At 45.1% G+C, this 16,366-nt stretch overlaps 1 protein-coding gene across 3 annotated transcripts in view; it reads left to right on the top strand.

Moving 5' to 3' along the window:
- The window catches only part of SLITRK3 (SLIT and NTRK like family member 3), a 43,866-nt gene extending 39,028 nt beyond the window's left edge, over nt 1–4,838 (top strand). For 2 of the 3 annotated variants that reach the window (XR_009631004.2, XM_060767581.2), the window contains one exon: nt 3,095–4,838. Coding sequence is in view for 1 of the 3 variants with exons in the window: in XM_060767581.2 (XP_060623564.1) it covers nt 3,095–3,129 (35 nt within the window). In the remaining 2 variants the exon portion in view is untranslated. The remainder of the gene's footprint in view (nt 1–3,094) is intronic. The other variant, XR_009631005.2, reaches the window with a different exon arrangement.
- Nucleotides 4,839–16,366: the final 11,528 nt, after the last annotated feature.

Raw genomic sequence — 16,366 nt, 5'->3', positions numbered from 1 at the left:
CCCCTGGCACACAGAACAGGCACAGAACAGCTGCAACCAGGCGTCAAGCTGCTGAGGATAAAAGCTGAGGGCACAGTTTGACGGCTGCGGCATGCATGAATGGATGGATTTCAGGAGGACTGGGGCTTACCTGGCCTCTTTCAGCTTCAGCTCCAAGGCATTTGGGAGCAAGCAGGAATCTGGATACAGCACAGGACTTTGGAGATTGACGGTTCTATCAAATGGGGTTATTCCTTTATTGGGTGCAGCTAACCAGAGTTGGCGGCAAGGGGGTGGGTGGGAACCCTACCCCCCTTTTGTGGTGTGTGGCCAGGGCCCTGAATCTGGCTTGTTTATGCCCCCCAGAAGAAGGGAGGATGTCTGGTGGTCACAGGGGTGCCAAGTTTACGTTGGCCTGGTATTGTGTTAGCGGTACCCTGGCGTGTTATGCGGGATTGGACAGCAACAGGCTGCCTGATCCTGATCCAGGACCCATGCATGGCTGCCAACCCTTGTTCCTGGAATCAGTAATGAGTTGTGGCCATGGTTTATCCCAAATCTTTGTGTGAGTGTCTTCTTGGGTTGGCTGGTGGGAGGTATATCACCCATGCACACACATGCAATATAAATCTCACTTGTCACATTTTCCTCCCCCATCCCACATTTTAATTATAATGCTTTAAATCAATGTATAATTTCTGGATGATAATGATTTAAGTGTAGATAAATTTGCTTACTCCTCTGAAGACATCTTCCTTAGGATTTAGAAGGAAAAGCAAATACTTAAACTGCTTTACCATTCACCAAAAAAAAAGCACTGTACTCATGGGAATGAATGCTCATCATTGATTCGCTTCCCCACCATTCTAAGATTTGGAATACAAAACAGAATATTCCTGACCCGCAGTAATAATAGTCATCACAGTCAAGGAAACTGATGTTAATTTCAGCTGTAGACATTCTAATTCATTCTAATAAGACATAATTCTTCTTTAAAATAGTGCTGTGTCTTATTAAATTACTTGGCTTTTGGTCACACTCTGCCAAATGCTTTCCAAAGGAAGAGATGTACCTTGACATTTTCCTTTGAAAGATTTATTCTGATGGAGAATGGCATTCTATAGTAGATGTATTATCAAATACAAAACATTGCATATTTACTAGATTGGGGGAGAATATATCCTTCTTCTCTTCTCCCTCTCATCTCATCCCAGTGAATAGGAGAGATTTAACTACCATCCCAAATCTGATATCAATTAGGGTCTCTTTAGGTTATACGCTAGGACTGTGTGATAAATTTAAAAAAAGTTTCAAAAATAATTAGAAAATTGGGGGACACTGGTGATTCATTTCTAAAGTGTTTCTAAAGAGTGATTTGTTACATGTTGTTACTATAACGAGAGAGGACCTACCACAAGGCTCTTTGGGCAGGCTCTCTTTGTGCCTCTTTCTTGCCTTCCTCCATTGCCCTCATACACTTTCTCCTTCTCTTTTCTTTCTTTCTTTCTTTCCTTCTGCCCTTTCCCCCCTCATACACTTTCCTCTTTCCTTCTTTCCTTTCTCTTCCTTCCTTTCCATTGTTTTGATTCCTTCCTTCATTCTTTCATCTTCCTTTCCTTTCTTCCCCTCATACCTTTCCCCTTTCCAATTCCTCCCTCCCTTCCTTCCTCTCTTTCTTTCTTTCTTTCTTTCTTTCTTTCTTTTCTCCCTTCCTTCTTTCCTTCCTTCCTTCCTTCCTTCCTTCCTTCTCTCCCTCCCTCCCTCCTTCCTTTCCTGCTATGCAGGAAAAGCACACTCAAAGTATATTTGACAAATGGTCATCCTGCCCCTGTTTAAAGTTTCAAAGGAAGGAGCATCCACCACACTCCAAGGCAGAGAGTTCTACTGTTGAACAACTCATACGGCCTGGAAGTTCTTCCTAATGTTCAGGCGGAATCTCCTTTCCTGTAATTTGAACCCATTGCTCTGAGTCCTAGTTTTAAGGGCAGCAGAAAACAAACTTTCTCTCTCTTTTCTATGACACCCTTTCACATATTATACATGGCTATAATCTCACTTCTTAACCTTCTCGTCTGCAGGCTAAACATGCCCAGTTCTTTAAGATGCTCCTCACAGGGCATGGTCTCCAGACTTTTCATCATTATAGTTGCCCTCCTCTGGACACCTTCCAGCTTGCCAATATATCTTTTGAACTGTGGTGCCCAGAATTGGACATGGAATTCCATGTGAGGTTTAACCAATGCAGTATGCAAAGGCATCATGACTTCCCTCAATGTAGACACTATTCTCTTTTTGATGTAGCCCAAAATCCCACTGGCCTTTTTAGCTGCTGCATCACACTGTTGGCTCATGTTCGGTTTGATGTCTACAAAGACTCCAAGATATTTTTCACATGCATTGTTGTACCATACTGGGGAAGGTTGTCCTGGTTCAGTTTTCAGCAAACTCACAGAACATTGCTAGGGTATATGTGCTAAATAATGTATCTTGGAGATGGCACCCAAGTCTAAACACAAAATTGATTTATGATTTGTATACACCTTATGCAAATAGCCTGAAGGTATTTTTATATGATATTTTAATACTTTTGTGTATAAAAGTACATTTGTGTACACTGAACTATCAGAAATCAAAGATGTCACTTTATCAGCCATGTGGACAATTTAGGATTCTGGAGCACTTTGGATTTTGGAATTTTGGGTAAGGGATGCACAACCTGTATTATTTTGAGTTTGCAGATATGCATATAAAGTAGGATATTCAGATTTTGTGCTAATCCTAATCCTCTCTGTCCTCATTTTTGGTAGTGCATAGACAGCCATCTATTTTTTGTTATGCATAGACTAAACAAGTAGCTTGATAATCATGGAAATTAAGAATAGCTAATGAGCAGCACGAAAGGGTAGAGTACTGTAATAGTTGTGAAGTGCATATGACATTCAGCTTGGAAAAGTTACTTTGAGTAGCATTTCAGGTTCTGCATAGGAGTGAGCTACATGTAGAACTGCAAGTCCCTGTAGCTTCTGTTACTGGCACAATTGCAATAAACTTTGGCAGGCTGGATGCACACAGTATTTCTTGCTGTAGTAAGCAATCCTTATTCCTGTTTTCACAGATGATGGACATGAGGTTGAAAGGGGAACAAGCTGACCAAGGATATGCCGTGTGAACTTTTGGATGAAAAGGGATTTGAATCTGATTCAAACTTCCTATGCACTGAACCATGTTGCCTCTCAGTTCAAAAATTAATATGTACTCATTTCTATTTCTTTTTTGTTGTGCCATTTGTTACAAATTGCCCTCAAAGCAACTTGTAATTAAAGTTAATAATACCAAATCTGCATGGAGCTGATGTCCCTGAACAATATCAATCTCTTTGGCTAATTGCTGATAAGCTCCCTAAAACAGATTTTTACAATCAATAGGAAAAACAAAAAATGTATGTTATCTTCCATCACCACAAATGGTAATATTCAAAACACTCAGAAAAGGGAGATCCCAAAATACTGTTTTTTCCCCATTGGCAATGAGAAAGAAGCTCAGGTAATCCCTTGGCAAACATCTTCTAAGACAATTGTGACTTTTCAAGAATCAAAGTCTCTTTCCCAAGTTTTTTCTCACTGATTTTTAAAAGTATGTTCTTGTTTCTTACATCTCAGCTGTGATGCAAGGGAACCTGAAGTTTACAAGGATGAAACACAGATGCTTTTTAATTGCCAGAAACTAAGAGAGGGATGAACATACTAAGCTGGAGTGGGAAACAACTCCCTCTCCCTGAGCCTCTCAATGATCTACCATGATCCCTCACACAAACAAAAGCAGGAAATGAGGTAACATTACTTTTAGTGTCATTTTGGGTACTTCTCCATCAATGAGGGGGTGGAAGGTCTGAGGGCAAATTACAATTGCTTTTTAAGGTAGATTTGACCTACCCTCAAATCTTTCTGGCAATGTTTTTGTGTAAAAAATCCTAGCCTTTGAAAAATATAAAAATTGGAATTAATGGATGCATGTTTAGGGTCTGTACATGAACTAAGGGCTGCAATTTCCTACACCTGATCCCAAAACATAGATAAAGGAGAGGAATGTGAGTACCCTGAATCCCAAATTTTAGACAATACCTGATAGAGATAAAATAGAACAGATTTTTGTACATGAATCAAAATAGCTGCCTGACTTCTGGACTCTCATTGGTGGCATGTGTGCACTGCAATGATAAGTGAATGTGGCTCATGATTGTAACATCACTGCATTTCACATGATCTTCAGAAGTAATTTGAGCAAGTTCTAGAAAAGAATGACAATCTGAAGTCACCCAGTCTCGTCGATGGTCATTTCACTACTCAATGGGTGGCCATAATTATTGTAATATCTTTTAAAATATTTATTTATATATGACCAATGTTTGGATCCCTTGGGATTCCTATCCACATTTAAAGGTATCAGTGATTATAGGAAGAAAATAAGTGATATCTCTTAGGTATTTGTCTCAATTAAGAAATGGCTCAATGTTTACAAGCATTCTTGGGAAGACGGAGGAACCCTGATCTGCTTGCACAGTATTTCCTTTCAGTTGAAAACATTGACCTATGAATTAAAACAGTACCATACTATTTTTGTCTTACTGTCTGCAAGTATTGCAATTTTCTTTCATCTGTTCAGGGCCCAATCAGAACGTCACATATGGAAAGATCATGGATTAACAGAAAACTGCATCTTCCTCTGAATTAAATTTGGGAAGAAGTGACATAAATCTTGATCTGGGTCAGTGTAAGAAATCCTCTTGCAGGAAACAGAAAAGAGAGAAACTTGACTGATTGGAAATTAGAAGATCCTCCCCAATAAACTTCTTTTTTGCATGTTTTGGTAGCATCATTCACAGCAGTGAACCAATTTCATTAGGACTGAAGTTAGCTCTCTAAATTTAACTCTGCTTATGGATACTCAGAATCATGTCTCACAGGTGTGTCTAGTACTAATAACTGTAACTTATTCACAATCAATTTTCTATGGTTTGACAGTGAGATGAAATTAAAGGTAAAACAATTGTGCCAATAAACAAATTACAAGCTTCATTATTTTAGCACTCCAAAAACAAGTTTATTCTTTTTCATTCTAACAGTGCTTCTGTTCAATCAATAGCAACAATTCAAAATAACAATGTAGGAGTTACTAGCTAGAGTGAACATTAAAAAGTGACACATTGGGATTGCCAATACCTATTACATGCAATCTGGTTATCTGGCTTCATTATGCAACTTCTGTAAGCCAAGTATCATGTAGGGTGAGACCAAAGAGAACAGTAGTGATCTGGATCACTAAACCCATTCAAGTTTTCAGTCAAAGAGAAGAAAGATTGAACTGGTTCATCATCTGTAGTTCTGCTCACCTTTAGTTTAACAAATTGTCCAACAAAAGTAGAAAGTGTTCCAAATGCTGTGCATGACAGATACCTGTAGCTAACATTTTCCTAGGGAATAGAAAATACCAGTTGGATTTGAATCACATTGGCTCTTGTATGTATAGTTGGTGCTGCTGGTACTCTTGTCATGGCAGTACATGTGAGAGGTAATGTCTGCTTGGCTCCTGCATGCAAATGTACTCACAGATGACCACTAGATAGTAGTGGAGTCATGGACAATCACTTGTGGTCAAGTATGATTGTCTTTCAAACTGATTGTCTTTCAAACTGGTTGGCAGTGGGTCAGTAAATGACTGTGAAGACTTATTCTGGGGTATTTTCCAGCTTTTGAAATCTGACTGGAATTTCAAATGGAAAGAGAGATGTGGAATTTCACTGTTATGTCAGTTCAGTGCCCTACATGAATAAAACAGTGTCCTAACCCAGAGATAACACAGATATTGGCAGCAATTGTTGGGGTCTGGTGATACATGACCTCCTCAGCATGCCCTGGAAAGCTGCATCTCCAGATCACAGCTCCTGAAAAATACATTTTGCTCTAGAAGTGTCCCAAGATTAGTTGGGACCATGAAATACAATTTCACAGTTTTTCAGTACTCTTTGGGCTATTTTAGATATAGGGTTTTAATTTTGGGATTACTAGATGTAAATTTAGATATTACTTTTGGTTCAAGAGGATGTGACAAAATTGCCCCCCACATGCCCTGGAGCATTTAGGGACAACTCGCCATTAAAAAAAAATCATGAGTTTTTCTTAATTGGGAAACTGTCCCTAGGCTGCACTTAGCATGCTCCTAATATAAATGTTCTTCACCACAGAAAGGCTGTGATTCAATGACAGAAAGTGACCCTGTGGGGTAGAGCTCAACCTCTCTTAAATCGTGCCCCTGTCATAAGGTCAGAAAGAATATCCTAAAATTTACTAAGACAAATTGTATAAAAAGGCTTTTAAGAGGAAGAAAGGTAGAGGCATAATCCCTGTTTTCTACACAAGTCAATCAACTATGTGACAAAAACTGATTGTCTTCCCAAACTAAGCCTGAACATAGAATGGTAGGTTACATACCTGTGACCATCTTTCTTCGAGTGGTGCTCTGCGAATTCACACTTGTGGAGAGACTGCGCCTGCGCGGGCTCCAACGGAAACTTCTATAGTTTAAACTTTTCAAGTTTTGGCGGTAACCCCGCCCAGCCCCGGCAGGGGATAAAAGGGCACCCCACGCATACCGACACAATTCCTACGCCGCTACGGCAACGAGAAATTGACGGTTTGACTGAGGGGAGGCTGGGCGGGTTAGTGTGAATTCGCAGAGCAACACTCGAAGAAAGATGGTCACAGGTATGTAACCTACCATTTTTCTCCGTGGTCTCTGCGAATGCACACTTGTGGAGACTAGCAAGCTTAGGTCCCAGAGGCGGGAAGAAGGCAAACCGACCAATAAAGCCAAGGGCCAAACAATTTTATTAAGTGCCAACAGTTACCAAACAAGAGATTGCAAACATTTCCGAAGAAAGGCACAGTGCATAAACTTATGGGAGTACGTGTTCCTCCCGGCCACGTGAGGATGGCCAATTCACAGTGAAAGACACTCGACGATCGAGGGCATTCTTGAACAATTATATAAACTTTGACCCTTGGAAACAAACAACATAGTGATTATCGAAACACTCATTGCAATGAGGGCACTTTAAGTAGTTACACAAAAACGTCATTGTTAACAAGTGCAAAAATACATTTGCAAGGCAAAATGGTCGACAGCGAAACAAAGCGCTACCCGTAATGAGCCTAACGAGGCTATAGTGCAAGTACAACAGGTACATTTACATTCACCATCATTGGTAAACAGCTCTAATCGAGCAAACACATGGCAATAAAATTTCACAACAATGTACGGTACCGAAAAAGTTCACAGTATCGACGCAACCAAGTAGTGTTGAAGGGTCCTAATGTGGACACGACTCCAGAATTGCCCTCCCAAAGGCCATGTCAGGTGTATACCTGGTATTCAGTCTGTAATGTGAAACAAAAGTCTGAGGATTCTTCCAAATGGCCGCCTTACAAATAGCGTCCAGAGGAATTCCCTTAAGGAAGGCTGTCGATGCCGCCATAGCTCTGGTTGACCGAGCCCGGACAACCGAGGGAGGTTGCTGTCGAGCCAGCTGGTAACAGAGCTCGATGGTCGAGGTGATCCAATGAGACAAGCGTTGTGCCGTAATCGGCAAGCCCACCTTATCATGGGCGTATGCAACAAACAGTCGTTGGGTTCTTCGAGACTGAGCAGTTCTGTCTCTGTAACACAGTAATGCTCTCCGCACATCGAGCATGTGAAGTCTTCTCTCCGTCGGGGTAGAGGGAGATTGACACAACGAGGGAAGGACAATGTCCTCATTAACATGGAAAGGGGATACAACTTTAGGGAGGAATGTCACGTCTGTGCAGAGAACTACCCTGTCCTCATGGACAACAAAGTACGGTTCGTCGATACGCAGTGCCACGAGCTCCGACGGCCGACGGGCCGAGGTGATAGCAACCAGAAAGGCTACCTTCCACGACAGCAGCCAAAGGTCGATCGATGCCAAAGGTTCAAAGGGCGCTTGAGCGAGCCGAGCCAGCACAAGGTCGAGGTCCCAGCCTGGAGTTGGGGAACGGACTGGGGGGTGCAGGTTGTTGAAACCCCGCAGGAAAGACTTCACGGAGCTATCCTTGAACAAGGAAGCTTCTCCTGTCCGTTGAAGCTGCCAAGAAATGGCCGCTAGGTGGGACTTGAGCGACGATAGCGACAAGCCCCGTTCGGTAAGGTGCAATAAGAACAAGAGAATTGACGGTACCGAAGGCTGATGATCGTCTAATCCCCTCTCAGAGAGGAAGGCTTGGAAGAGGTTGAGGCATGCCGAGTAGCATTTTTTGGTTGCTGGCTTGTGAGCTGCAGCCAGGATCGGGAGTACCCCTGGACATAGGGATCTCAGAACTGGATCCTCCACGCCGAAAGATGAAGAGAAGCGAGGTCGGAATGGAGTAGCTGACCGTCTTCCCTGGAGAGCAGGTCCTGCCGAAGTGGAAGGCGCCTCATCCGTCCCTCGGACAACTGGAGGAGGACCGAGAACCACGGTTGTCGTGGCCATTCCGGCGCTATTAAGATGCAGTTCGTTTGCGCCGATTGGATCCTCTCGATCACCCTCGGGATGAGCGGGAAGGGTGGGAAGAGGTAGAGCAGATGCCTTGACCAATCTAGAAGAAACGCGTCTCCGAGACACCCCGGTACCGTGTTCGGAGCAAGTCGAGCACCGAACTGCAGGAGCTGAGCGTTTTGTGGCGATGCGAAGAGATCTGCAGCCAGAAGGCCCCAATCCCTGAAGATCTCGGCCAGTTCGTCGGGGTTCAGCCTCCACTCGTGCGAGGTCGACTTGGTTCTGCTGAGTGCGTCTGCCTCGACATTGGTCTCGCCCGGAAGGTGCAGAGCTGTTATCGACACCGACCTGGCTACACACCACTCCCATAGTTCCAGTGACAGTTTCCTCGAGCCCGTTCCGCCCTGTTTGTTCACGTAGAACATCGCCACCATGTTGTCCGTGAGAATCTGGACCAACTGCCCGGTGACCAAGAGGGCAAAAGCCCTCAGGGCTTTGAAGATTGCCAGAAATTCCAAGTAATTTATGTGGCATTGTCTTTCTTGAGGAGACCAGAGGTCGTGCACCGAGAGTTCTCCTGTATGGCATCCCCATGCGAACATCGAGGCGTCCGTCGTTATCGTGAGGGTTGGAGGCTCTGGGTGAAAGGGAATGCCCTTGCAGACATGCTGGCGGTTCATCCACCAGTTTAAGGAGTCCTTTACCGACCTCGGTATCAGCAAGCGTTTTGCGGCACTGTCCCGCATGGGGTTGAAGTGGTCCAGAAACCATCTCTGGAGGGGCCAGAAGCGGAGTCTCGCCAACGGTGTCACCATCACCGTGGAGGCCATGTGCCCGAGGAGAACCTGTATCTGCTTCGCTGGAACTACTTGGGATCGACGAACTTTTAGCGCCTTGGCACGAAGAGCCCTGAATCTCTCCTCCGGGAGGAACACCGACTGGGAGAGAGAATCGAACATGGCGCCTATGAACTTTATGCAAGTGGTGGGTTCCAGCTGAGATTTTTCCTCGTTGAGCTGGAGGCCCAGATTTTCGAGGAGGGAGAGTGTCCTTGTGACCTGAATCCGCAGAGGTCTGGGGAGCGTGCCGCCAACAACCAATCGTCTAGGTATGGGAAAATGCGGATTTTCTCCCTTCTGAGGGCTGCTGCGACCACCGACATGCATTTGGTGAAAGTTCTCGGTGCCGTTACGAGCCCGAATGGAAGCACGTTGAAGGCATAAGTTTGTGCCGCTACCCTGAAAGCCAGGAAGCGCCTGTGGTGTTTTCTGACTGATAGATGAAAATAAGCGTCCCGGAGATCAACGGACGCGAAGAAGTCTCCGTATCTGAGGAGAGGGAGTATGGACGATACCGTCACCATCCGGAACTTTTGTGGTTCGATGAAAGAGTTTAAGTCTCTGAGATCGAGAATTGGGCGGAGGGAGCCATCCGGCTTTGGGACAGTAAAGTATCTGGAAAAGAAGGCTCGATGGTTTTGAGAGTCCGGTAGAGGGGAAATGGCCCCTTTCAGAAGCAAGGTGTTGATTTCTGCCAGGATTGCCGAAGATGGTTCGGTATCGACAATCTGCCCCGTTGGTGGGAGCTCTTCGAACTACAATGCATAGCCTTCGTCGACAATCTTTAAAACCCATGCATCTGAGGTGATATTTTCCCATGCAGGGAGGAAGTTCGTCAGGCGATCCCTGAACGGTGTCGAGCCGGATGGAAGGAAGAGGGCGGGTACCATTGGGAGGGACATGGGAACAACATCGGTAACGGAACTGTAAACGGTATCGTCCGCAAGGGCGTCAAATGCGGCGTCTGGCCTGGTTGCCTCCTGAGGCCTGGCGAGATCGTGAACGCTGCTGCTGGTGCTGCCTCCGTTGTTGTTGTTGTTGTTGAGGGTGGGTTTGTTGAGAAGCCTGCAGAGGACGGGCTGGCTGCCGATACTGGATGGTACGGTACGGGACCGTGTGCCGACGCTTGTACTGGAACCATCTGGTTCTCTGTGCCTTGTTCTGGTTCTCGAACCCGCACTTGGCGGCTAAAGTCTTGAAGTCATGATTTGACTTTAGCTTGTCGTCCGTCCCGGCGTTAAAGAGTCCCAAGGTATCGAACGGGAGGTCCTCGATGACCTGCCTCGATGATGTGGAGAGGCCAGAGGGTCTGAGCCAAGCATGCCTCCTGATTGCCAAGGTGTGGGCGATCATCTTGCCCGCAGTGTCTCCTGTGTGCTTGGCCATCTGCATCTGGTGATGCGCCAGCGAGTTCGCTTCCTGAGCCAAGGTGGAAAGGGCAGTGCGATCTTCATCAGACATCCTTTGGAAAAACGGAGCCGCTTTTTCCCAAAGGATTTGCTGGTATGCTCCCATACAAGCACCATAGTTGGCCATGCGGGCCAATAAGAGGGCACCAGAGTAGAGCTTTCGGCCCACAGCGTCAAATCTCTTCCCCTCCCGGTCGGACGGCGCCGACAATTGTCTCCCAAATGACTGAGCCGCTTTCACGACCACCGAGTTGGGGTCGGGGTGATGTTTCAGCCACTCCAAGTCCTCATCGTCCGTTCTGTACCATGATTCAATTTTCTTAGAGGTTGGGGGGATGGAGGAAGGGGTCTTCCAGGAGCCCTGGATCACTTCAAGGAGATAGGGAAGGAAGGGTAGAAGAGGAGCAGGTGGAGATTCCGATTGTACCCTTTTAAACACCGGGTCTTGCACTGCTTTGGAAGTCTGCTTGACCTCCAAGCCTAGGGCATCAGCCATGCGAGCCATTTGATCCACAAAGGCTCGGACATTGTCCGTGGGAGATGGTGGATCAGCCTCATAAGCGTCGTGAGTGGGTGATCTCTCGATCCTGAGAGATAACACCGATCCCGAGTGTACCAATCCTGGTAACTCGCCATCTTCCTCTTCATCATCGGTAGTGACGGACTGGGGAGGAGGGGATGAGGAAACATCTCGACTTGGACGTTGCGGTGGAGCCGTTGGAGGGGCTTTTGAGGCCGAGGCCTGAATGGCACGGGCCAATCTCATAGTCTGTCTGCCCCTTTCCGGAGTCTCCATCACTGGAGAAGTCTCCTGTCTTGCCATCACAGTTGTCAAGGTTGACACAGACGGGAAGAGCTCCTGTCTGGCTGTCACATGTCGAGTTGGTGCCTCGATCACCGTGTCCACCGAAATCACCGGGGATGCGGGCTGTTCTGACGGTGGCTCTGGCAACGGCTGTGGTTCCTCAACTGGCTGAGCGGTCGGCTAGGGTTGAGCAGGCCGCAGCGGCGATGACCTCGCTGACGAGGTGGCCGAGGAGGCAGTGGTCTGCTTTCGGGAAGAAGAAGACGACGAGGATGGAGGCGGCATCGTCTTCTTCTTCTTCGCCGGCGGCTGTGAGGTCTTAGACAGAGACTTGCCCGGGGTGGGCGGGACGGAGGACGAGGTGGAAGCACGCCGAGACTCTTCTTGAGACCGGCGAAAAGTGATGCGAACCGCCGTGGAAGATGGCGGAGTTGCCGATGTCGACCTCGTGGATCTAATCGATCTCACCGACGCCACCGAACTGGTCGAGGAGTGTCGAATGCGTATGGTCTCAGTCGTGACCGTGCATGGAGCCTTCTGCTTCGCAGGCTTTGCGGCCTTAGAAGCTGTCGACACTGAGGCTTTAGAGGCTGTCGACATGGCTGCTCTCGGTCTTTTCTGTGCCGCCTTTTTCGCCCTTGTCTGGCGAGGCTCGGCCTCAGTCGAGGGATCGACGGATTTTGATGTCGATGCCTCCTTCGACGTCGATGTAGATGTCGATGGCCTGGATACCACGGCTGACGTTGACGCCGATGTCGATGTTGAAGGTACCGGAGCCAACGTCTGCTGGTACAAGAGGTATCGAAGCCGATGAACCCGATTCTTATGGGACTGTGCCGTCAACGATTGACAATGACGACACGAAGAGGTGATATGTGCCTCATCGAGACACAAAAGACAAAGAGCGTGGTTGTCCGAATCAGGGATCTTCCTCGGACAATTCGCGCATCTTTTGAAGCGAGTTGTTGACATAATATTGTCGAACAACTCAAAGAAGCTCTATCCAAAAATCGCTAGTAGAATCTCTATCCAATTACCAAGTAGAAGTATTGAAGCGAGCCGTGCGGCGGAAAAAAAGGAATTGTGTCAGTATGCGCGGGGCGCCCTTTTATCCGCTGCCGGGGCTGGGCGGGGTTACCGTCAAAACTTGAAAAGTTTAAACTATAGAAGTTTCCGTTGGAGCCCGCGCAGGCGCAGTCTCTCCTCAAGTGTGCATTCGCAGAGACCACGAAGAAAAATGCAGAATTCAAGAATACTTGTAAAACCATAGATTCCACAAGGGTCATTTAGTTGAATCTCTTGTCATACAGAAATACACAATCAAGGCACTCCCAACAGATGACTAGTCATTCTCTGTTTAAAAGCTTTCTGAGAGGAAAACTCCTCCCCACTCCTCTGTCAAATGGTTCTTACTATCAGGAAGTTCTTCCTGATAATTAGGTGGAATCTCCTTTTCTGCAATTGAGATAAAACTATTCTCTTAGCTTCACTATATAAATCTTTGGGTTTAAAAGGTTTTTTTGCCAGGAATTACTGCATCACTTTTGACCTCAACGCAGTAAGGACTTCATCTTCACATAATCATCGATCCTCTATGGGTAATTTTAAGATGTCACGTTGAGCAGGAATCAAGAGAATATCCGGTAGATTAGACAGGTGGAAGTATTTTGTCTACAAGGAGACAAAGCACAAGTAACCTCAACAAACATTATATCAATAGCAGTGTTTAAGTCTGTGTGAAAGTGGACAATTTTGTCATCAAAGTGCTTGGTTTACCTTTGAATGCAGGCCATTAATCTATGACAGCCAGAGCTTGAATTCTTCCTGTACCACAAATTCTCTCAGCTCTTTTGCTCATTCAGTGCTACAAGGAAATGTTCACATATAATACAGGGTGTTTTGTTTCAAGATTACAAAAGTAATAAAAATCCTGTTTGAGAGACGTAAATTGAGAAGTGAGGAGAAACACCTGTGACCATATCAGAGGGATGTATCATACAAACTTTGAGATTCACTGCTAGTTTAAAATTCTCTTTGGATGGAATTACTTGCCATGTACATTAACATCATGTAGCAAAAGCATCAATGGGATGCAAAAACATGTTCATATTTCCATGGAATAGAGGACTAACAATTAGGTACAGTCTTCTGCCATGGACTATCCCATACTTGTTGTTGTTGTTCATTCGTTCAGTCATTTCTGACTCTTCGTGACCTCATGGACCAGCCCACACCAGAGCTCCCTGTCGGCCGTCACCACCCCCAGCTCCTTCAAGGTCAGTCCAGTCACTTCAAGGATGCCATCCATCCATTTTGCCCTTGGTCGGCCCCTCTTCCTTTTACCTTCCACTTTCCCCAGCATAATTGTCTTCTCTAGGCTTTGCTGTCTCCTCATGATGTGGCCAAAGTACTTCAACTTTGTCTCTAGTATCCTTCCCTCCAGTGAGCAATTGGGCTTTATTTCCTGGAGGATGGACTGGTTGGATCTTCTCGCAGTCCAAGGCACTCTCAGAAATTTCCTCCAACACCACAGTTCAAAAGCATCTATCTTCCTTCGCTCAGCCCTCCCTAAGGTCCAGCTCTCACATCCGTAGGTTACTACAGGGAATACCATGGCTTTGACTATGCAGATCTTTGTTGCCAGTGTGATGTCTCTACTCTTTACTATTTTATCGAGATTGGACATTGCTCTCCTCCCAAGAAGTAAGCGTCTTCTGATTTCCTGGCCACAGTCTGCATCTGCAGTAATCTATGCACCTAGAAATACAAAGCCTGTCACAGCCTCCACATTTTATCCCTCTATTTTCCAGTTGTCAATCATTCTTGTTGCCATCATTCTTGGAGGGGAGGTACCGGAAGAACCCTGCCCAGGAGGGGCTATGCCCGTGCGAGTCTGGCTACATTGAAACAACTGAACATGTGCTCCTCCAATGTGTATTCTATAGAGACATTAGAACTAATTTCATCACTCCATGGCTTTTAAAACATCCAGGGTGCACTGAAAGATATTATACCTCCCTGTTGCTCTCGGACTCTTGCTCTGCGACAACCTACAGTGTTGCCAAGTTCTGTGCAGCAGCAATTAACATTAGACGGCTGATGACCGACTCCACCAGGCAACTTCCTGCCGGGAATATAGTTAGAACTATTTGTAATAACTGAAATGCTGTAAATGCTCCTCTCTCATCCCTTTTTAGAGCTTCCCAGTTGTCTGATATTTGTATTAGCCGCCCCCCTATTTTAGATTCATACATGCACTTTAAACTGTAAGTTTAGTCTGCTTTTTAATCTGTCTCTTTTTTAACATGTTTTTAATCTGCTTTTTATCTGACCTACTTGGGAACTGCGATTCCCTTCCTTGGGCTCCTGTGCCCCATTCTATTCTGTGCTGGTCAAAGACCATAATAAATCATTGAAATGAAATGCCATTCTTGTTGCCATAATCTTGTTTTTTTATGTTTAGCTGCAACCCAGCTTTTGCGCTTTCTTCTTTCACCTTGATTAGAAGGCTCTTCAGCTCCTCCTACTTTCGGCCATCAGAGTGGTGCCATCTGCATATCTGAGATTGTTAATGTTTCTTCCAGCAATTTTCACCCCAGCTTTGCATTCATTCATTTTTAAAAATAATTTTTGAGCTTGAATATTTTTTTTTTTCATTTAACTGAATATTTAAGTACTGCATCTTGTGGCAAGTTTTGCATGGCATAGAAAATTTGTGTCTGGATTATGGTGAGAGCTATAGTACCAAAGTGCAGTCTGGCACCAGTTGCCCCACATAACAATGCAAAATGAGAGAATTGAAGGATGGATGTGATATTTTTTCTTTAAATTGTTATGTTTAGAATAGAACTTCTGCAGCTTTTCAGATGTAAAATGTGTATTCTGAAACAGTATTATTGATTTTAGTAATTTCCTTTCAACAGAAGCCTCTTTTAGAAAACAAACAAGCATTGCTGCTGTTGTTTTATCCTTCACACTCAGCATCAAATATAACATTATCCACAGGGCTAAATTATTGTCTGGTGGCAATACTCAAATCATATGTTGATTTGGCTGACAGGAGAAGAATCTGGTTTTTATTTTATTCTATCAGCAGTTTTGTGTATTGATTGACAGCTGAATGTTAAAATGTTGCCAGAGATGGAATCTTCTCTGCTTTTATTCTGGTGTTTTTGGAAGGTCTTTAGCATATTTCCCCCAGCATGGCAATACCAGACTTGCCAAGGGTCTTCAGGCCATTAAAATTCATAGAGGGAAAATATTTTTCATCCCTTCTCCCTCTCTTCTTCCGTCCCTTTCTTCTTCCTTAGCATTGTTTTGCTTCCATCTTTGCTTGTTCCCTTGTTCATGTCATGGACAGCTTGGAAAATATAGATGAAGAAATACTGCTGGATGGTTCAGCAGTAGAACTGGAGCACAGCAGCTCACTCATCCAAGTTTTGAAGCAACAACAATGGAAGGAGCTACTAGTCCTTAGCCTGCTGAACAAGTGCAAGTTAGTTCCTCTGAGCAGTTAACTGTTCCAGCTTTCAGGAATCTGCAAAAGGAGAGGTCTCCCCTTCGAAGGTCATTGAGTTTACCTGAGAAGAGAACCAACAACAGGTAACATATGTGAATCTAGGATTTAAGGAACTGAAGACTGGTACCTGGTTGCTGGCTGCATTGTCAGTTCTAGAAGCTATGACCCTGGACACTTGATATTTTGTGTTTCCTGAACCCTGGACATACCTTGGATATCGGCTTATGTTGTACTCTGGGCACTCTGGTAATCAGTTTACGATCT

Source organism: Anolis sagrei, chromosome 3 (assembly GCF_037176765.1).
Source record: "Anolis sagrei isolate rAnoSag1 chromosome 3, rAnoSag1.mat, whole genome shotgun sequence".
Taxonomy (NCBI): domain Eukaryota; kingdom Metazoa; phylum Chordata; class Lepidosauria; order Squamata; family Dactyloidae; genus Anolis; species Anolis sagrei.
This window is presented reverse-complemented; position numbering and strand designations above follow the sequence as displayed.